The 23,472-nt window shown below is 33.8% G+C and overlaps 3 protein-coding genes across 15 annotated transcripts in view; 2 read left to right on the top strand and 1 right to left on the bottom strand.

The window, feature by feature from the left end:
* The window catches only part of LOC105431301 (uncharacterized), a 12,238-nt gene extending 7,722 nt beyond the window's left edge, over positions 1 to 4,516 (bottom strand). For 2 of the 5 annotated variants that reach the window (XM_089079780.1, XM_089079782.1), the window contains exon 1: positions 4,075 to 4,514. The gene's annotated coding sequence lies outside the window, so the exon portion shown is untranslated. Of the gene's footprint in view, positions 1 to 193; positions 337 to 4,074 lie in introns of those variants that run through there. The other 3 variants (XM_089079777.1, XM_089079779.1, XM_089079778.1) reach the window with 3 other exon arrangements.
* On the top strand, positions 330 to 20,048 carry D2hgdh (D-2-hydroxyglutaric acid dehydrogenase). Of its 9 annotated transcripts, XM_089079793.1 has the most exons (11): positions 416 to 556; positions 3,933 to 4,057; positions 6,701 to 6,858; positions 14,495 to 14,813; positions 14,934 to 15,131; positions 15,599 to 15,792; positions 15,877 to 16,045; positions 16,151 to 16,449; positions 17,363 to 17,531; positions 17,629 to 17,912; positions 19,909 to 20,048. In XM_089079793.1, exons 4-10 carry the CDS (start codon positions 14,549 to 14,551, stop codon positions 17,895 to 17,897), a joined length of 1,563 nt encoding a protein of 520 aa, XP_088935919.1. In that variant the 5' UTR covers positions 416 to 556; positions 3,933 to 4,057; positions 6,701 to 6,858; positions 14,495 to 14,548; the 3' UTR covers positions 17,898 to 17,912; positions 19,909 to 20,048. The 9 variants fall into 9 exon arrangements, with proteins under 9 accessions (XP_088935921.1, XP_088935925.1, XP_088935923.1 ...); XM_089079795.1 differs by lacking the exon at positions 19,909 to 20,048 and having other exon boundaries at positions 330 to 464; positions 17,629 to 19,342; XM_089079791.1 differs by lacking the exon at positions 19,909 to 20,048 and having other exon boundaries at positions 17,629 to 19,342.
* On the top strand, positions 19,961 to 23,472 carry LOC105431244 (protein lethal(2)essential for life). Its single transcript, XM_025219337.2, has 2 exons — positions 19,961 to 20,119; positions 21,194 to 23,472. Exon 2 carries the CDS (start codon positions 21,200 to 21,202, stop codon positions 21,725 to 21,727), a length of 528 nt encoding a protein of 175 aa, XP_025075122.2. The 5' UTR covers positions 19,961 to 20,119; positions 21,194 to 21,199; the 3' UTR covers positions 21,728 to 23,472.

The raw sequence follows: 23,472 nt of genomic DNA, 5'->3' as shown, positions 1-23,472 counted from the left end.
GAATGAGATAAAGAGAGAAAGAAAGCATTCGGATGAGGCATCCGAACGCAGCTCTGCATTTTTTTGAGCGCATACGGTTTTTATAATTAAAAAAACTTTATTCCATTGTTCTTTAAAGCTAGAGTTTCTACTTGTGATAGTAGATACAATATCGTTATTGTATCGAACATTATACGCGGAATATTCAACATACTTCGCTTTTTCTGCGTACGTATACACGCGCGGCGTTGTTTACTTTCCATGGTTAAATGGAAATATCGCGGCGAGGTGTCTACCTCACCATCGGACTCGGATTTGCGAGCCAAGCGGGAAGCGGGCATCGACGCCGCCGCTGTTACATGTCGCGTAGTCGCGTCGCGTGTCGCCCATGTTATAACCTTCGCCGCGACAGACGTGTTTGTGTAGCTGTGCGCCCGAGCTCTCGACGGGATCACCGTCGCGAGCAAGACTTGTCCGGGAGTGAAGTGAGCCCAGCGTCTTTTACATCGTTTCCTTTTCCTTCCTATCTCGACGGTCATTCGGCACGCGGGATCTCCTTCTTTCGGTCCGATACAAAGTAAGTCCCCTCAAAAAAGTTATCGACGATGCGGAAGCAACGCGCGGGATCGAACGCGGCATATGGCTCCTACCAATCTGCTCGATATCTCTGTCTCGGCCTGTTCAATTAAATATCACGATTCGATAGCATTTTTTTCTATTTCGCATCGAATATCGCTTCGTTAGAAAAAAACCAATTCTCATGGCTCTATCATTTGTGCGAAAAAATTAAATTGACCGAAACACGGTCGATAGGTTATGTTAGGGCATCGTGTTTATGCTTCATATACGTATGTACATATCGTAAATTAAATCGTAGTTGGGCTAATGCGAAAATCACGCGGAGTTTCTACGGAGATAGACAGCCTCTCCGCGATAGGATGTTCATGTTTTATGTGGCAATAATTCTTCGCTATAAATATGCGTTAGCAACGTGATAAGAATTATGCTGAGTATCCCAATATGCATCTCGTCTTGAAATATCATGTGGATGTATGGCGGAAGTAATGTTTTTATCAATCGTTTTCCGAGAAGAATAATACAGACACTGCAAAATATTATAAAAATATTAATCTCTCTTTAATGAAAACTGATTACTTTCTAATTTCACTTTGCAATATAATTTTATTCGAAAATATTAATCGGGTAATACGTCTTTAATATTAAAATTAGTGATTTTAAGTTTTTATTTAATGACATTTTAATTTCATCGTTATATTCTAATATTATTGAAAGATTATAGTTTTGATATTAAAGTTATTTTCCATTTTAATGGCATTTTAATCATTTTATCATATATTATTCCTTATTTGTTAAAGTATTTCTGCAATTTTGAATATAATATAAAAATTGGCTTTTTTCTATTTTTGTTTCTCTCAGAGAAGAAAACTTTATCCATTTATTCTAAATTCAGAAGTTATAAGAATGTATTGAAATATTCCTAATATATTTCAATAGAGTTGCAAAGATGCAATTCTCCATTTTATCTCTACAACAAATCATTATCATCATTTATATAATGCAATTAAAATATTATCTATAATTAACTTTTCGTCTCCTAAATTTGAATGATGATTGAATTCTGATTGAATTTTGTTTTGTAGACTAAAAAAATGTAAAGAAATTCCCGTGTATTTATGAAATCTTCAATATCAAATTTTTATTGTATAAAAGATTTTTAGCTGGAGATACTGAACTCTACTATTTATTAATTATCTTAAAATTTACAAAGAATTAATTACATTTAAATCCTCAGTTTGCTGATGGAAAGTTAAGAATTTGCATTAGCATATTATTGAAAATTAATTTTTTAAATATTAATTTTTCACAGAATATTCAATTATATTTTCATCAGAAAATTTATTTTCGGTTCTTTACACAGAATATCTTAGAACGTCTAGACTTAGCTCAACCACGTTTTATTTAAGGATTTTGACCAATTCAACGTTATTTATATTAATGAAAAACGAGACGAGACTTATTTTTCATCGCACATCTGTAATATTAAACGTTTTTAAACTAAATTTATGTATATATAAAAGAGTCCGTTAAAATAAATATCACGTGAAATCGATCGAATAAAATTTTGTATTCTCGCTATAATTAAGGTCCTGCTCACAATACAGACGTCAGATAGGAATAAATATTAAATTTTGGATATGAAAATTCGAAATAAAAATTAAAGATAATGCACGAGGTAGTTATATCTTAGGGCCTGCACTCAATGAGCAAATATTAGGAACGGGAATAAATATTAAATTTTGGAAATGAAAATTCAGAATAAAAATTAAACGTAACGCATAATGAATACAAGTATGAAGACATAACTATATCCTATTTATATTTATTGTACGTTACTTTTAATTTTTATTTCGAGTGTTGATTTCCAAAATTTAATATTTATTCCTATTCTCAATATTTGCTCCATTGTGTGCAAACCCTTATACTTACTCCATTGTGCGTCACGCTCAATCTTTATTTTGAATTTTCACTCCTAAAACATTAACACTTACAAAATATTAATAAGATTATAAATTATGTATTAAAAAAAAATCAAATATTAATATTTATTTGTTTCTAATGTTTTTTCTTCGTGTACAGGACCTTAAATTTCCAAAAAAAAAAAAAAAATTCGTTCGATATAACCTGAAAAATATTTTTTTGTTCATTTTGTTATGAGAAAATCAATGTTCCTTGATCAATTCGCTCGAATACATTCATAGGCAAAAAGAGACCGTAACAAATTTGGAATCGTCTATACTGCGACACAGAAATACAACAATATTGAATTTTGGAGGTAAAACCGGTACATGGAATATATTGACGTTCAATCTCCCTGTAAAAGACGATTTCATTCGTTTGGGACACCCCTACGATGACGAAGTTCGATTTCTCTCGGTAAAAGAGAGAAAAAAAATAGAAACACGCCGTCTTTTAAAAGGAAAAGCACTAGGAGTAAAGAGGGAAGGAAAGAGAGAGAAACATGATTCGACGCCGAACTCGCATGATAATGCAGAACTCTATATATATCCCATAATCCGAATAAAAACCATCCCGGGAATATCGATTCGACGCGAAACGACGGTGATATCCATTTTCGCATGTGCGTGCGTGCGCGCGTACATGCGTGAGTGCGCGCGCGAACGACAAACAAAATGTCGTCTCGGCCCATATACCCACCATAATTAGTATCGCGATGATGGAGAAAGGGGGAGAAAGGGGGGGAAAGGAAGGGGGCAAGGTATCGAGAGATGCAAAGGAGAGCGGGAAAATATGATTGAAAGGCGGGTTGGCGTAACGGAGAGGGGATGGAAGAGGGGAGAGAAAAATTGGGAGAAGGGGGAAAGAGACAGAGAGAACTGTGCCAGGGGGACGGCTGAAAATTGCCATGGATCTTGCCATGGCAATTTATGAACGATGTACAAAGGGACGCTTGTAAAACGAGTAATACGCGGCGCTCCAGGGTGTGCGCGATTCCTCGTGCGAGAAAAAGAGACGCTTTTTCTTACTTTTTCTCTGCGACAGGCTCGGCTGAGAAAAACGCGATAAAACGTGCACGCCTGGCGTCACACGCACGCAAGTATCCGGTCGTCCCGCCCCCCTCTTTCTCTTTGCGAATCCAAAGTGGCGGCGTCTCGCGGATGCCGACATATTGAATTACAAAATGAAGAGCACTGTTCGAAGAAACGACGGGGCGGGTGTGCGAGCGAGAAAGAGATGAGGAGAACAGAAGGAGATAGAGAGCCAAGAGAAAAGGAGAGAACACACGGCAGTGTTATCGAATAGCGTGGCGCGTTGCATCGTGTCGACGGACCGTGTTTGACGAGGATCTTCGTCGTCCAGGCGAACGATCGGATTTTTAATAATCGAGTGATATTTTTTTTTTTTTTACCAAGAACGAGAACGGAGTGAATGTACATCTTCAACGATCGTCTTATGACGATAACGACGACGGCGACGCCACCACGAAAGCTTCCGACGGAGCTTCCGATTCGGACGTCTCGCTCTGTCTTTACTCACGGTAAATCAGATACTCACATGGCGACTGCGCAGTCACACGTATACACGCTTCGCTTGGTTAATACGTGTGAACGCGCACGTATATATACGTGCTTGTGGATGTGTATGGCGCGTGCGTCTGTGTTACAGCTCACACACCAACTCGGTCGTCTGTCGCAGCGCACGATGCCAACGGTGTGCCGTTCGCTCGTCTCGAGTGTTTTCACTTTTCACGAATCACCGTTTCTTTTGCGACACAACCCGTGCGAGACGTAGTTCACGATATGCGTATGAACCCACGATAATAATTATCCTCCACGCTGATATCACTGATGCTGCTACTACCGTTGCTGCTGCTGCTGCTGCTGTAGCTACCTCCCTATTCCACACGGTATACGACTACCTCTCTGAATGCCCGCGCGTCCCTGACACGACCCACCATCCCTCCCGCCGTACGTCGCGCAGCGTTCTGTACGCCTGCTGATTGGTTCGACGGGGACAAATCCCAAAGGCATCGTGCGCGCCGAGAAAGGCGGAGCTATCGGATATGGTGGCTGTAGGCGCATGCTCACTAACGGTACCCGTAGTCTCTCTCTCTTTTTCCATCTCTTTCTATCTCTTTTCTTCTCCCCTGCCTCACCGCTGCTTACCATCCGCAGTTGTTCTCTATCGTATGCACGCATACATGGACGCACAACCATTTGTGCCTGTATGTATACAGATCTATAGTCCATGCCATATTTCACAGCATTGCGTTGGCAGAAACGTGCGGAGTTTTCCGCGCGCCCCGATATTTCGTTTTATATACTTGTAAAAAATTTTTTCTTTTACTATACAAAGTTATTTGTTGTTAATCTCATTTTTTATATTTTTTACATTTAATTGGGAATTAGCACCTCTAGGCTATAATGCTAATAAGTTTAGTTTAGTATTTGATAGTAATGATTAATTATATTTATTATGTTATTTAATTTACATTCGACAATAAAAAGATGTTATACTTTAACATATGAAAAATGATATTAAATGTTTTGTTTATTTATAATTAATATGATTATTATTCAATTATTATGCAATTTGTAATTCTATATTTAATAATTTATACATTTAAAATACTTATTCTATATGTATTAAAGATCTGAGATTATAGCCTAGAGATATAAATACAAAAAATTAGTTTAGTATTAAAAAAAATTTATTAAAAATTTATTATATCATAAAAAAATCGCAATTGATTATTAAATCAACATTAATAAAAATAACTATATGAAAAAGATTTTATAATATGAATATAAATATTTTATTTCCATAAAAAAATTTTCTTTATATTATTTCATTATAAGATGTCATATGATTTTATGTTCAGTTAAATATTATTTTATATTTATATAAGCTGTTTTATATTTATAAACTGAAATAGAAACTGAAAATAATTTGATTAAATAAAATATATAACTTACTTAATATATAATAACTATATATATAACTTAAAAACTCCCTGAGTTTACGATGTGCAAAATGTTCAGAAGGTTGTTAAAATTTTATGTGGAATGAAATGCTTTTTTGTATTGATTCCATGATTGTATTCTTTGAAATGAATGACTATTTCCAACGAAACGTATTTTTTGTGTGATATAATACGTGCATATGCATGTGTACGTATATGTAAAATGGAATAGGTTCCTCGCCCCAATATAATGTGTATATTTCACCCTCTCATTTTTCATAATGAAACTTCATCATTTGAAATATGGGAATTCACTGAATATCGGTTCGATCAATATATGCATGCATGCAATTTTGCCAGTTTTTTTGTTTGTTTAAATTACAATATTTAATTTTAATATTCCAAAAATATATTATTATTTATCTTTTATTATGCTTAGAAATATTTGTAAATATTTAAGCATTATGATAATAATTTTGACGTTGTAAATTTAATTACAATAAAATAATGTGCAGTTAACTTTGCAGTTAATAACTGCATATATATGCAGTTAGTGACATTTATAATAAAATATGTGACATAATGTAGCATTCATTAGAATTGAGTGAAGTTTAGTTACTTGTGGCCTCGCGTAGTCGCGACACGGCCCTGACGCAACTGTCTAAGCCGACTTTATGCTTCCCGGCTCGAAACTCGGAACTTGCGCGAACCGCATACGATTGGCCCATTGCGTTCTTGCGGAAATTTCTGCCCAATCGGTGCGTTTGAATTGTCTGTGGTTGTTTTCTCTTTTAATACAATGAGCATGTGTATAAGCACAATTCGAGAAACAAAAACATAGAAATCTCGCGTCCTTGATGCGCGACGCGATGTCGAGGAAAACTCTAATTTTGATGTCGAGGTCTCCATGCATAATGCATCCCGCTTCGCCTGAGGCGAGAATCCACATCAAGGACGCGGAGTCTTTCGGCGATCGAGGAATTTCGACCCTTAAAACTCTCTTGCATATATCTATATTTGACTATGATAATAAGCTTATTAGATTAACGAACTTATTACATGCAATTTCATATGCAAAAAACACGAAAATTTTGTTGATGATCACTGTTAAACGTGTCAAATCCGCGTGTTCACTTAATTACAATTGCTAATTAAAAATTATCCGTTGATTGTGATTCGTTTTCATTCGTGTTGGTGATTACGTCTTGCATTTTCTAGTGGGGCGAGAGTCGAAAAGAAAGAATGGAGCCACGCCAACGCGAGATACAACAGATTTATCGTTCATCTCCCAATACCGGTCTCGGATTTCGATGCACGAGTTGCGACGGTAGGACGTATCGCGTAGGGGAGGAAGAGTCCTGGCTGTACCAATCCCAGTAAGCAAGTCTCTGAGTGAATGTAGATGCGTGCGCGCGCGCGTGATGAGTGTGTGTGTTGTGTGTGTATGTATTATATTACGCTCGACGAGGGTCGAGTCCGCGGATGGGCGGATAAGAAGGGGTAAGGGGAAAGGGAGATCACCCTATAGTCCTCGTCTATGCTATGTTGCGAACGATGGAGCGTATCTCGGCATCTGTAGTTTGCCGTTCGACCGTAGAGCGTGGGGGCGCGCGGGTGGGAGAAACATCGCAGCCAATGGTGTGGGTCGCGACGGGGTTGCCAGGGAAACAAGTTAATGATTCGGGCTGCCACCGAGGAATTGGCCTGGCCTGGGTCTGGGTACGGTCGGCGCGTGCAAGCGTCGTTTCGTAGCCGCGCATGTCCGCGCTGCCCCCCTTCCGCTCTCCCCTTCCTCTTCCCTTTCCTTCAGGGAAGTGGACTCCTTTTCTCTCGCTCGCGCTCAGCCACAGTCCTATATCATTCGTCCCGTTCTCTGTCCCGGTCCGTCTCTGTCGCGATATAGCGGTGGTCGATGTCGGTGAATTGGCCACACGGCGCTCGTGTACGTATATGTGCGCCGCGCATACATGCACGGGTGTACACATACGCGTGTACACATAGCTATCGGGCTCGCAGCGCCGTGTGCTGCTTGATTTTGACTGGCGCGATTACACACCTATAGACGTGTGTGCGTGCAACGTACGTAATATAGCACGCGCGCGCGCGCACACCGCGCTTAAGTCGTCGCGACGATTGGTTCCCTTCCCACTACACTCGATCTCTCTCCCTTGGTATTTTCTCTCTTCCCACCCCGGAGCGGGCTCTTTCTTCTCTTCGTATGTCCATCGCGCTTCCCTCTCTACCGCGAGCTCATTTTACTGCCATCTCCTCCTTCCCACACTCGCCCGCCCCTTCCCTCTTTTCCCCTGACCTCGTTTTCCCTCACGCGGTCCCCGGCTCGGTAATATACCGCCGCGTATCGTTTGGCGATATACGACGGGGAAGGGGCAGGAGTAGGAGGGCTCCCCATCGAAAGATTCGCTGTAGATTATAATATATTCGATGTCTGCGTCCGATCGGTCCTCGAATTAACGTCGAGAAAATGGAAGCGACCGTAGCGACGGGGGGCACGGCGTAATTGCCGTGCGAGTGCCATGACGGACCTATTGAGGCAACGGTGCTCGAGGGCACCGGGCCATCCTCTTCGTTGCGATGCATCACGACATTCGATTTGCAACGAAATCTTTGCTCCGAATACGATTATCTTTTATTATTTGTACATTGTCCTATATGAGTTAATATTAATAAAAAATTAATAACGCTCGTATTGTACAATGCAAGGATTATCAAGGCTATAAAAGGCCAATTAATGAGGCCAAATAATAGGTGTTAGAAATTCTAACGTATTTCTAATGCCTATTATTTGGTTGTCGATTGGCCTTTTCTTGATATCATGCATTAAATTATTGTTAATTCTTGATTTAGCGTAATTAATTACGTGGATTCGTCACAACGCCATTACGTTTCTGCTATGTTGGACTGGTCATAATTGAAGATTAATCAGTTTATAATTTTAAATTAATGCCAAATTGAGCATTAAAAAAAGGAGTATATGTTATACACATATAAAAGTCTATATATTTGCAAGGCTGTTTTACTCGGTGTACTCTTCACGCATTGCGATTTGGGGAATGGGTGGTGCCGCTATTATCCCTCACGCGACCAATTAGGGGATTAACAATCCGACTCGGCACGATAGTTCCAATCGTTGAAGAGTTGCTGAACTTGTCTATGCTACATATTCACATTTTTTTCGCTATAAATTTTAATTTGTTATATCGGCTGATTATCATAAGATATAATCTCATTGACTTTACAGCAGAATGAAAGTTTTGCATAATCGTTCTTTTCTAATATCTGCATAATATTTCCTTTTAATAAAGTTAAGTCATTTGCCATGATCTGTTGGAATTCATTATATACACATACTATCGTAGATCAAAACCGGTATAATCTTGCAAGTTTCATTTTTGACGTTATATGCAAAAACCATATGTCTCATTTAATTTATTTCGCGAGCAAACATAAGGATCATTATCGTGCAAGAGCCATTCAAATATTATCTCTACGAAGATATATCGGTATATCAGATATATATATATATATATATATAAATTCAGTCTATACTTAAGAGAAGTGTCAAACAAATATAAAACAATTGCACAAAATAATGAAATATATTTTCAATTTTTATATTTGTTGTTTATACAGTTTGCGTATCTTTTTTTAATTTACTGCTTGAGGTTGTAAATGTATTTTGCACAATAATCTCTTTTATTTCAGGTAATCTTTTTCGAAGATTAATTGCAACTGTCTTTTTTGCTTGGAAATAAAAATTCTTGTTAATATACATCTTCATCATTTTGAAAAATACAAGAGATAAATAATCGATAATAATGTTTTTGGCAATGTAAGCACGTATGCTTTCCTAACATCAAGTTGATTGCAACATTTCACTAATATCATCGTCATCGATAAAGTATGGACATTCCTAAAATTCATCATCGATAAAGTGAACTTCTTTTAAGTATGAACATTCCTAAAATTTTCTACCGGAAAGGTCCGTCTCCATTGTGCCACTATTTCTTTCAAAAGGCCTAATGGAACTTTAACGAGTCCCGTGGCGCATTCTACGACGAATCGCTATGAGCGGTGCTCCTTGGGCGGTGCTCTTCCCCATTGTGCTTCTCGAATTTGAAAAATGAAGATAAGTTACGCCCGTCCTGATGTCGCTTAACTGACGGCGCGACGGGTTTTATCGATTAGATACTTAAGATTTCAGCGGTTGGATTAAGCTTCATCGATCCATCGCATCTATTTTCCACCTGCCGAGCCATCGGTCATGCTAAAATTAAGTTCTTAATAATTCCCCCTCCCCCTTCCCCCTCCCTCTCCCTCTCCCTCTTTCTCTTCTGGTTTTTCTGGCGAACGTGATAGCCGAGAATGAACGGTCTGACAGACAGATCGAGTTATCGTATCGCGAAGGACATTTTATCGTGAGGCCAATTAATTATGGAACGCAATTATCCGGAACACCCGGGAAATGCATTCCATGCGATCAATCGAAAAATCACAATGCGACCGAGCCTGCGTGATACTGCCATTTATTTGCGTCAAATCGTGTACTTATGGGGGAGGGGGGAGGGAGAGGGGCACTTGAACGAGTGTGGTATGCGAAAAAGGTACGATTTATGTATCGAACAATGTGGAGCGCTCATAAAGTCACACTCGAACGAGATACTGCTAATTGTACGAATTACAATTACAACGTGGAAATTAATGATATCTCTGTTATGAGCGAACGAGAGTGTGGAAGTGATAGAAACGTCACGAAATACACGAAGTATCTCGTTTCTTATTCGTCCTCTTATTCGAATTTTCTTCGCATATGGAGAAATCTGTCTCATACGAGTATCTTTGTGTCTCACGTTTTCTCTTACTCGATTATATATATAATTCATCGACGACGTGGGAACAGAAAGTCTCATGCCATTTGTACGAATAGATAGAAATATGTATATACAACATGAATATGAAGAGTATATTGAGAAGACGAAAGACGTGTTAATGGTAATAATGCCTTTGACAGTGTCACGAAGTTCTTCCAGAGACGTATCTTTAAAAGAGAGATCTTTAAATAAAGCTGTATTAATTTCGTTGACTCCGCGTTTTATTTGATTTCGAAATTGAAGTGATGGGAATTTCGCATTCCACGACAATTTGCGAAACGGCAACATTGACCTCGTATGCAATTGTCGCAGATAAAAAGCGTTAAAGTTGCAGTCACGGTTTGATTAACCGCGTGGCTGTCTTGATAAAATACGTTACTATTAACGAAGCGAAGAGGAGACTCATTACGATATTATCGTTTCGTAGGAGAAAATTAAAAATGAAGATGTTATCTCGTGAAAAATAAAGATATCTCGATAGAAGAGCTAAGTTATCTTTTTGTATGTTTATCGGTTCCCTCGGCGAATTTGCAGAAGCGATTTGTGTCTAAAAAAATGTCATGTATATTTAAGAAAAAAAATGTAGCTTTATCTCTTACCGAAAAAGAAAAAAAAAATGTCAAAATCCGATTAATACGTAAACTGCATCTCTTTGCATTTAGATTAACCAAGCTGACTTTACGTTACTCAGAAACTCGAGAAGCTCAATAGCAATGCGCATACACGGCACATATTAACGTCAGATGTTAAGGAAGATTTCGAGAATTCTCTTGAGGGAAGTCATCCGAGAATTCGCCATAAACTGAAACTTATGACTCTGTGACGATTTGGCGTGGAAAAATCGAGAGTCGAATATATATCGCGCAAGCTGTGAGAAGTGGATCCGCTTGGACACGATGATTTATACGCGCGAGTGATGAAATTCGGTTCTTCGCGACCGCCTCTCTTCGGCGCGCCATTCGCGCGCCGATCGCTAGCGAGAGATGCAAGCGCGCGGTCAATTCGCATCAATCGCGGACGACGAATCGCACTTTCCGCACGATCACGCGCGTGAAAGGCGCGCGCCGACCGTATGCACGTTCGGCTATAAATAGGCACGCTAAGATAGCCACGCCTTAATCACTATAACGCCGGATAGCGGCCGTTAACGCTCGTCGCTGACATTATTGCAACAGGCGGTCGTTTTGCAATCCGCTATACGTATTTCATGTTCCATCGTATCCTGTCCACCGGGGATGCGATGGCTGCAAACAGGCCGCTCGCGACGACGGCTGGAGTTGCGATGCAAAACGATGCAGAAGTCGATAAGAATTTAAATATATATTTAGCTCGCTAAGAGATAAAAGAAGAACTACCTGGTTATCGTAAATCCGCGAATTGCAACTTCGTGGGAGATAAGCTGGAACAAATACCCGAGCCGGTTCTTTTCCTCGCAAATAGTTTTGTGTCACGAAGATACTAGATTTTTATTGAGATGGAGAATAGACTCAAAGTTTATGAAAAATCGAGAAAGAAACATTTGATCTGAGAAACATTTGTCTTTATGTATAATGTTATCTTTATTTATCTGAAAGATTACAATGTAATTGTTTCTCTGACAAACAGATCCAAAGCGTAAAAGTGATAGAGTAATATGTGACGGAAGTGTAAACAAATCTTCTAGAAAATGGACCATAAATTGAAACATAAATTGAAATATAAAAGAAGCGATTTCTAAAATGTTTGTTCCATATATTCATCTGTATAAACACTTTGCATATTTCTTGCGACATTTTGTGAAATCGTTTTAACATTGAAGCTATGCAACATATATATGATTTAATCTTATTTAATCACTATGAGGGATCAAAATGGCGAAAATTAATATCGTATTTTTTGATATTACAATGGAAAAAAATTTTAAGTTTGCCCTTTATAATTGTACTATATTTTTGTATTTTCTATGTTGAAAATGAAATGTGTATAGATGTTAAAGGAGAAGGAAGAACATAAATCAGAAAGTGTGAAAAATTCAATTACAAAAGACAGATTTATTATTACATAAATAAATTATTCTTTACTATCTTGTTCGATTTTGCAGGGCAGGGGGGGAGAGTATAAACTATTTTTGTGATAAAAAGTATTACCATGTCGATATAAACATGCAGAGATTCGAAGTTGACAAGTAACCTGAAGATGGCAGTAGCTTCCGTCAGCAAATTATGATATTTATGTCGATAAATCATACTACACTACAAATTATGTTATTGTACAGATTATGTGCAGTAGTGGTGTAGCACATTACCGAGAATTAATGAGCATGGTATGAGGATGCTATTTTTGTAAGGATGCCCAAGGGCATTGTCTCATTTGTCGTAGGACGAAATGTCACCGTAACAATGCATCCAATGCAATAAGCGAATAAAACATCTTATTTCTTTATGAATTTTAGAATGGAACTTGCAATTTGTAACTCACGAATTTATGCAATAAGAAGTATAATTTAATTTGCGTTTTTTCTGCATTTCGAAATTTATTCGAATTTATTATAAAAACAAATATATTAATCCCGAATATATTAATATAGAATGCATATCAGTAATTCGATTTTCGCAATTTTTCTTTTGTGATTTTTCTTTTGAATGCTTTTTTAGGATTGTACAAAATTACGATTGTGCAAAATTAAATTTATTATTTATTATTAAATAAATATTAATAGGATAAAAGTAAAAATTAATTAATTTATTTATTTATATCAAATTAATCGATATTTTTTATCCATTATAAATTGTTTTATAGATTATTTAGATTATTAAAATTTAGATTATTTTATTTCTATAAAATTTTTTTTTAATGTAATTGTGTACAAAATAATTATATACCATAACATTTATACATACCTTTAGATAGATAATTATAACATTTTTATTTATATTTAATTTATTATATATATTAGTACATAATAAAATTTAACCGAAAGAGAAGAAAATTCCATCAATCCAATTGAATGACTAAAAATTCTTTAACAGCAATTTTATCGATAATTTTATTTGAGTCTTTATGAAAATGAAACTTTGTATCTAGCGGTTACATGAAATCATGAACAATTTTTATTTTAAGAGCAATGACTTTAATGCAAAATATGCTTTAATGTTGCCCAATGATTATCGACAATCACTCTGAGAAAAAAGTTATACTAATGGTAACAAAAAAAAAGAGAATTATTTACAAGCCGATTTTTATTAGACAATTTTATTAAAATAGCAAAATATAATATATTTTATTAGATAAGCAAAATTTGATAAACTTTTTGATTTAATAACACAATTTTGTTTGGTTATTCAAATTTTATAAATAATAATATAAAATTGAGTTACAATTAGAAAATAAGTTTTTTCTTGTAATTTCAAAAAAATTATCTATTATGAGAAAATATTTTTGTTAAATGTAGAATGGTATACTGAGTTAATGGATACTGAGTTAAGTGTAGAAATGGTATGATACTGAATTAACCAAACATTTTTAAAATAAATATGTAATAAATAATAAATAAAATACTTAATATAATAAATATATAAAATGTTCTTTTCTCTTAATTGTAAAATATTCCTGAATGTTTTACAAAACAAATTTATATCACTAAATGATTAATTATTTATTTAATAATTCAACGAATTAATATCAGCTTGGTAATCAATAGTTTAGTCATATACCAAGAAATAGTTTTAACATCAGTAATAAAATTTTTGTTATTTATACCAAACATTTGTCTCAGTGCTATTAATACGAAAGTGATTTAGTTTTAACTGATTACTATGTTTTACATATACGTATATAAAACATATAATATATATATATATATAAAATACATATACATATATAATAATATATACATATATAATTGTTATTATTTTTATAAATTATTAATTTTAGTATTATCTCATATATATCCTTTTTTTAATAATAACAATTTTATTTGCGAATTTTTTATTTCTTGTTTTTTTTGTCGATAATCAGGTGAAGCAATAAGAGATTTTTTTTATTTTTTTATTTTTTTCTGTATTATCCCCATTGTTTTGGAAAGAGAAAAGCTTACGTTCAATTAAAAATCCAAATATCCAATCGGTATGTTTTCTTTCTTTAGGAAACGTGAAAAGTAGTTTAACGTGGAAAATATTTAACGTGAAAAACAGTCAGGATGCGACACGCATTGATGAACATCCTGCTTCAGCGGTGCAACAAGGCTGCCGCTCCATGTTTGGGGAAGATGGGTCGCCACTATTCAACCAGCAGTTTAAAGCCCGAATTAACGTCTGTCAGGTACAAAATGAAACGTGGTTTTTATGCCACTGTCACAGATGCAGACATTCGTTTCTTCGATTCGTTGCTCGGCTCCAATCGTATTATCACAGATCCAGATGAAATTGAAAGCTATAATATCGATTTCCCTAAAACCGTCAGAGGTAAGTAGTAATTATAAGGGGTAGTTATAAGGAAGTACAGGGATAAATTTTTAATTACAACATTTTAGAAATATATGATGTAAAAAAAATTTTTTGTCCTAAAAATTTTTTTTATGCCAGGTGCCAGTCAGCTAGTTGTGAAACCAAAATCGACTGAAGAAGTTTCGGCCATTATGAAGTATTGTAACAAGAGACGATTAGCGGTTTGTCCACAAAGTGGTAATACCGGTCTTGTTGGAGGTAGTAATCCCATCTTTGATGAAATAGTCATTTCCATGAAGCTTATGAATAAAATTCTGGACACAAATGAATTAGCAGGTAGATGATAACTATTATTATGGCGTTATAATTCTAAATTTCTCTTTTTCTGTGAAAATCTTTGCTAAAAAACTTAAATGAAAATTTCAAGTATGTCATTTAAGTTAATTATTAATTTAAATTTTATTATTCAAATTTTCTATTTATATATTTTAATAAAATTAAAAAAATGCTATTTGATAAAAATGTTATTTTATATAAATTATATGTTCTTGCAATATAATTTGATCTTTTAAATGAAATATTTTTGAGAAAGTAAAATTTTTAAATTAGAAAAATTTTAAATATTTTTCTCTTTCCTTTTTAATGCTGATATCTTTTGAAAAAAATCTATATGTTTCAGAGAATAGCACGTGCAAATATTGCAATAGGATTCCTTGAAATTTTAGATGCAAATTGATTACGCGTTTCTTTTTCTTATACTGTTATTATATTAAAAATACAAAAAAATACACTTCCGATATTAGGTGTTCTGACATGCGAGGCTGGCTGCGTTTTACAGGATTTGGAGAATCACTTGGCTACCGTTGGATTGATGATGCCCTTAGATTTGGGGGCTAAAGGCAGCTGTTTAATCGGCGGTTGCGTTTCGACTAACGCTGGTGGAGTACGACTTTTGCGTTACGGCAATCTTCATGGAAACATTCTGGGACTCGAAGCGGTAAGTCTAAATACGAGCTAAAATTATTTTATAGTTTTATATGTATAAGGAAATAATATTAAATAATTGTCCCTATTTTTTCAGGTAAAGGCAAATGGCGATATTGTGGATGCTCTGAATGTGCTAAAGAAAAATAACACCGGATATCATCTAAAGCATCTCTTTATCGGTTCGGAAGGAACATTAGGAATTGTAACTAAAGTTGTTATTCAATGTCCACCATTACCGAAAGCTGTGAATGTCGCGTTTCTAGGTATGTAATATGAATAAAATATAAAAAGTAGTATATAGTAGTATATTGTGTTAGATTGTCTGAAAAAAACCTAATTTTTAAGGATGTACACTTATGTAATTTCAGGATTGGCAAGTTTTGATAAGGTGTTAAAAACATATCATCTAGCGAAACGCCAGTTAAGTGAAATCTTGTCTTCGTGTGAGATGATGGATCGACTATCTTTGGATGTCTCCATTACTAATCTGGGCATGAAGAATCCATTGACAAGCCGTAAAAATGGTCATGAGTTTTACATGCTTATTGAAACTTCTGGTAGTCACTTGACTCATGACGAAGAAAAGTTATCCTCTTTCTTGGAGGAAGCAATTAACAACGACCTCATCGAAGATGGTACTTTGACTAATGAAACGACAAAACTTAATGTAAGTAATTAAAGGATTATATTTGCTATTATATTGCTATTATATTGCTATTATATTTGTATTATTTGAAGTAAAAAACTTACACTGGAAATTTAAGAAAAGAATATTTCATATTATAAGAATTAGACGACTATAAGTGGTCATGAAAGAGATTCGGAATATAAACAGCTAACAGGGAGAAGCCGTCGCGGTCGTGCAGATTAAGTGTCTTGGTAGTAGGCGAGGGATCTTCCCGAGTTCAAATCCAGTCAGTCTCCGTTTATTTTTCTGAATCTAATAAATATCTTTCAATATTATACTTGATTTTTAAAAATTTAATTGTTTGTATACAAAGTATCTCACATTGTTTCTCAAAATTTTATTCATTTCCAATTTTAAAGTAAAACATTTTATACAAAAGTTATAGATTTTCGAGGAGCACTAATTATTTTACATAAAAAAAAATTAAGATACAAATATTAAAAAATGAATAATTTATGAAATATTTTATATTTTATGTCAGAATATTGCAAGAATAAAATATAAAATATGTAAATTAATTTTTTGACATTTATATTTTAAAAAACTTTTTTATCCAGATTAGAGGAATTATATTACGTAACAAAAAATATTTGATTCCATTAAAAAAAAATAGCGATCATAAAAAAATCTTGACAGTGGCGTCAGCTGCGAATGAATCAATATCATAATCATGATCTTCCTCGAAGCCTTACAATTTTTGTATAAAACATTTTTTTCTAAAATTGAAAATAAATAAAATTTTAGGGAATGATAGATTAAAATAAGACACTCTATATATTTAAATCGTGTTGAATTGATAAATTTGAAAGTAAAATTTTCAAATTTGGTCAAAATTTAAGTTTGATTTAATTTAAATTTTAATTTAATTAATTTAAATTGATTAAATTTGCAGAATATATGGGGACTTCGAGAAAGAATCAGCGAAGGTGTATTACGTGATGGTTACGTTTTCAAATACGACATTTCTTTACCACATTCGTTCTTTTATGAAGTTGTTGAAGTACTTCGTAAGCGAATACGTGATCCTCGTATTGTTAGAATAAGCGGTTATGGCCATTTAGGTATAATCTCTTTCAAATAAAGATGATTAAAAAGTATATGGAAATAATATCTAATATTTACGAATAAATTTTCTTTTTCTTTTTTTTCTATTTTTAGGCGATGGAAATATCCATGTACAAGTCTCCATACCAGAATATTACAACGACGTAGCCGCACAATTGGAACCATTCATTTTTGAATATGTTTCTCAATGCCGTGGTAGCATAAGTGCAGAGCATGGAATTGGATTCAAGAAAACTAAATATCTTCATATGAACAGAAGTTCTTCCGAGATTGAAATGATGTACAATCTAAAGAAAATGATGGATCCAAATGGCATTCTGAATCCGTATAAAGTCTTAAAGCCAATTACCGAAGAATCATGATTGTCATAGAATGACGTAAGCCAAAATGATGTAAATTTTTTAATATTATTTACTATTATTTTATATTTTAATATCATTAATGTGCCATTTAAGTAGAATAGATAGGAGATAAAGCAAAGCTGTGCCGCTATCTAAATGATTATCTTGATATCTATGATGTCTATCTATAATTGAATTTAAAATGTTGACATATCATCGACGTATTGTATGTTAAGGTTCATTTCTCTTGTCACAGCCATATTGGTTTATGATATTTAAGTTAGAAATGAAATGCAATAAATTAATTGCTATACACAGCTTCATGTTTTAATTTTCTCTTAAAAACAATAATTTTGTGATCTTGAAACTTGTAAAATATGTGGAAAACTGAAACGTTTCTGATCTGTCATGTAAAAGTTATTTAGTTTTTACAGTTTTTTAAGAAGAACTAAAAGATAAAGTTGTAATAATTTTATTATATATCATTTCTCGCCTATGTTATAAAACCAATATGTTTATTTAAAAGAATCAAGAGTCTTAATACAATATGTTCGATCTTGCATATGTGCTGATTTCATATCCAAGTACTATATTTTTTTTCTCTTGGCTATCTCTTTTCCATCTGTGGATAAAAGCAGATGAAATGTTACAGTGACTAATGTTTCACTTGAAATAGATACGAGGCGTAATTAGTAACAGCTATAAAGAATATCAAAATACAAGCCATATTCTCAGCTCATTTTTATCGATATATTTATACCGTCAATGATAATTACAAAATGCATGAAAACTATAAAAGCATTACTAAAATTATGCTTTATAATTATATTATTAATTAAATTTGTTTTAATTTATAAATGTTTAAATTTAAAATTTATTAAATGTGTGTCTTGTCATCAACACAATAGTGTATCTTTCTTATGTGATAAGTACATATCTAAGCACATTTATTGGTGCACAGCTATCAAGAATAACATAAAAGTGCTATAAATATAATTTAGAATAGAATTTTCACTATAAAATTATTCCTTTTAACCTAAGACTGACGATGTTCTTTTAAAATTATTAGTAAATGTAAAAAAATAAAAAAATACAATACATTTATTATTATATTTAAGATATCGATGTATTTATTTATAAAAATGAGCAGAAAATACACCATAATCTTTACAAAAAGAATATTTTAAACATTTATAGTTATATATGTACATATAATTTTATATTGATATATAAATATGTACTTGATATGAAGATTGGAAATAAATGAAGCAAGCAATTAGAAATTTAAATATTTAATGCAAAAAAGCTTCTTTCGCATATGTGCACATTTGCCTGCATTCAATTTAATTATATAAACGTTAAACAAAATATTTTTACTATAAAGTATTTGTACTATACAATTTTATTCAAAACAAAATGACGACCTAATGAATAAAATAAATTTTTAATAAAGATTTTATTTTTGATATGCTTTTTTTGCTTTTTTCCTTTCTCTTTGAAAATGTTTTTTTTTTTTTATATATTTAATTTAAATAAAATAGATTTTTCGATAAATTGTAATTATAAAAATATCTACGTTTTTCGAGAACATATGAAAGATAAATTTGTAAGTTTGTTATTTTATAATTCTAAGTAGCTATATAGAAACTGCCTTGAAAATAAAAGGATTAATGTCGGTCCACAATAAGTATTTAATCTTTAAGCCGTAAGAAATTGACTAATCATAGTCGAGTATTCTTTTCATATTCGATTATAATTGGTTAATTTCTTACTTTTTAAAGCTTAAATCACCTATTGTGGACCGACACTTAAATGTCATTCAGTTTTAATTTTTATTGAATCATATATTGTATTGTATTTTTGTCCATAAAAATAAATTATTATATTCTAATTTAACAAATAATGTTTCGATTTTGCAAATGTTTTTTCCGGATTTTTCGAGAGATATGTAGATATTTGAAAGAAACTTCGATTTGAATAAGTGATCTTACTGGAAGCAACGAGAAATTGAACGCGCATGCGCACCTTGCAGTAGAACTATCTCGAAAAGTGCGGCAATCGAATATAAACCGAGGCGATAGGAGCTGTTGCGCAGTTGATCGCAACACTGAATTGCTCGAAGGGAGTGAGTCTCGCAAATAATTTCTTATTGCGCAGTTTTACGAGTAATTTTGTGAATCGAGCATTCGACGTGCTTGACATTGATATTAACGAACAGAGCAAGTGATTTCTCAAAAAAAAAGGTATGTATAGTGATTTACTTCCTATAAGTTCATCGCGTTAGCGTTTCATCGCATCAGCGAATTGTCCAAAAATTACGCAAATTAATTGAATTACAAGTTTTTTACCGCGTTTAAAATAACGATTATTAAAGTTTTGTTATATAAAGAAAGAATTATGCCACAATTAAAAAACAGTTTATAAAATTGTTTGAACACAGTCCTTTTGTTTGAATAACTTTTACGTACGAGAAATTAAATCGTTACGATTATCTTATTTATTATGTGCAAATTTAATTAATATTTCTTTTTATAGTGATTGTTAAATTGATTTTTAAAATCAAAGTTGTTAAATATTCATCAGTTTTAAATAATTTTAAATAATTTTTTAATTTTTAATGCAAAAAATCGTTAGAGAATAATAAAAGAAAAGGAATGGTATTGATAGAATTATAGAATAAGGCACAAAAGGAAAAAAATCTTGATTAACAAAAAAAAATTGAAAAAAAGATATTATAGCTGTTTTAAATTGTAGATTTGACACTTGAGATTTTCGTTTGTTTTGAAGACGTATTTGTTCTATACGTCCTTATACTACTTACACTCATTGAAGGACAAAATGATATCTAAAAGTAATATTTAAAATAAATATCTCTGTTCTCTTTTGAAAAATTATATAATTTGAAAAACAGATATCATAGTGAGAAAGAAAACTTCGTTTATATTGCTTTCTAGATTTTAAACTAATCAGAATTTTTTAGAATTCGACACTACATATTTCTTTTCATCAATTTTTGTCCAGTACACATCTATATTTGATATAATTATTTATATTCTATTTATTATAAACATTATTTTATTATTGTTTTATTAATTTTATTATTATTATTATCATCTTATTATTTTCCATTTATTATTAGCATTATATCTTATTTAAATTTTGTTTGGTTATTGTCAATGTTTTTTTACCTTCCATAAATAAGCCGTCCAACACAGAAGCAAAAAATCTGTAATAAAAACGATAATAATTTATTACATATGACGGATGTAAGTCAGATGAACATTGATCTATTTCCTTGTATTTTTATTTGCTTGCAGAAAATCATGGCATTAGTATCGAGGAACATGTTCAACAATTGGTGGGATGATATAGACCGCTACCACCGTGAAATGGAGGAGCATCTCCGACAGTTGACTCCGCGCGACAACAATCTGTGGCGAACGCCGACGGTCCCGTTGTTACGTTCGTCGTTCTGGCCGTGGCGCGATATGTTTGAAAATATAGAGCGCGAGGTGGGCGGCTCGGCGACAGTCGAACGCGACGAGAACAAGTACGAGGTAATCGTAGACGTGCAACAGTTCGCGCCGGAAGAGATCACCGTGCGCACCGATGACAAGTATATCACAGTTGAGGCCAAGCATCACGAGAGGAAGGACAAACACGGCTATGTGTCGCGACAATTTGTGCGTCGCTATCTGCTGCCTAGGGGCTACGACATCGGTCATGTGAAGCCCAAGTTATCGTCCGACGGCATCCTGACCATCACGGCGCCCAGACTGGCATTACCAGCGCCAGGCGAGCGAATCGTGCCGATTCAGCGAACCCATTTCCCGGCGATCAAGGCCTCGTAATTCGTTGGGAATGTTTCCGAATAACGCGAGAGTGGTCCAGTGTCTAAGAGATTAGTCCCGAAGATTGCCAAAATATCCGAATCATTTTTAGAACACTTTTGAAGCCATTTTTAAGGTCGATAGTTTGTAAAATTGTGTGTAATAATTGCTTGTAATAATAATTCTATAATCTAGGAAGAATCGAAGAGAAAAAGAGAGAGAAAAGCTTCGGATATTTGGACGATCTCTGGATATTTCTATCTTCGTCGAGTTTTAACGACCGGTTCGCGTTGTTCGGCTTTCCTCGTGAATGTCTATTATTATATTCAACCGATCAATGCGATGTACTCAATTTAATGTAAACACTTACTGATATTAATATATTGGTATTGTGTCTTGTATACTGAGTGATTCAAAACAACCATTTGTCCTTAAAAAAATTGTCATATTCCTGAATCGATTCTAAGATACTTTTTCCTTGACCAAATTTTTATTAGAAGCTTAGTTTTTTAATTATAAGAGAAAACAGTTCGCGAAGTACCGCATACAGAAGATAGAAATACAACTCACTATCCGATGCGGGCGATTACGTGAGGCACTCGATGCAATCAGCTGATAGCTACACGCGAGTATTGATACATGCAATACATGCATGCCTTGCATCTTACCACACATATGCGCGCGCGCGTGCGCGGATGCACGCACATGCAATCACCCGCGTAGAAACGTCCGCTGGGTCGCACCGCCCCTGCCTGTCTTCTGTACGCGGCCCGTAATTCGCGAACTGTTTTCCCCTATATTCAAAAATTAAGCTTCTGATAAAAATTTGGTAGAGAAAAAAATCGTCTAGAATCGTCTCAGGAATATGATTTTAAGGACAAACGATTGTTTTAAATCATCCTGTATTAGCAAGAACGAGTTATGATAAATATTTGATTCACGGAGAATAAATTAAAAAACTTCAAAAGTAAATTTACATATAATTATTTAAAATAGAATCGTCCAATTAAGATTTTTTAGAAGTAGAAATAACCATCAATTTTGTTCGATAAGTATCATGACTCATTCTTTGCGCGTTTGATTGTGACGATAACATATAATTAGGTATAATTATAGAAAATTGTACAAAAACTGGTATATATGTGTATAGTCGTATTAATTATTTTTTTGTAGCTTTAAAAAATACATTAATTAGTTGACAACAACATTGTTAGTTTCACGATAGCGTTTAACGTTATATCATTCGGATTCGTCTCAGCGATTGGTTTCGAACAGTTCATACTGCCGTGACTCTATTAAAATTACACTCTATTAATGTAACAATTGCTATTGCGTATTCTGCAGAGCTTATCGATCTTATGTAATTGTTCACTTAATTTATTCACGTTAGCTTGATAATTCGATCTAGAGTTTGTACTTATAGATTGTTTACGTAACAACTCTTTTTGGCAAGGAATACGAGTTGCATAAAATGAATATAAACGACATAGTTAAATCATGCGATATTAATTACTTGTCTCTAGCCAGGAAATAGAGTTATAAGTGAGATTATGTAATATGATCTTTGATTTCGTGTTCATATTTGAGTCAGACGGTTGTAGTTGTGTTCAAATAACGATTAAACGCATATAAATATTCCCCATTCAATATTACTTTTGCGATATTTTTCGAATATTTTTTTGTAATTTTATTCATTTTGTATTAAGCTTAATATAATATTTCGCTTAATATAATATTTTCTTCAATAAAGATTGAATTTCAGTTTA

Source organism: Pogonomyrmex barbatus, unplaced genomic scaffold (assembly GCF_055798465.1).
Source record: "Pogonomyrmex barbatus isolate J1 unplaced genomic scaffold, ASM5579846v1 scaffold3, whole genome shotgun sequence".
NCBI lineage: Eukaryota > Metazoa > Arthropoda > Insecta > Hymenoptera > Formicidae > Pogonomyrmex > Pogonomyrmex barbatus.
The sequence above is the reverse complement of the archived record's forward strand: the minus strand, read 5'-3'. Positions and strand labels throughout refer to the sequence as shown.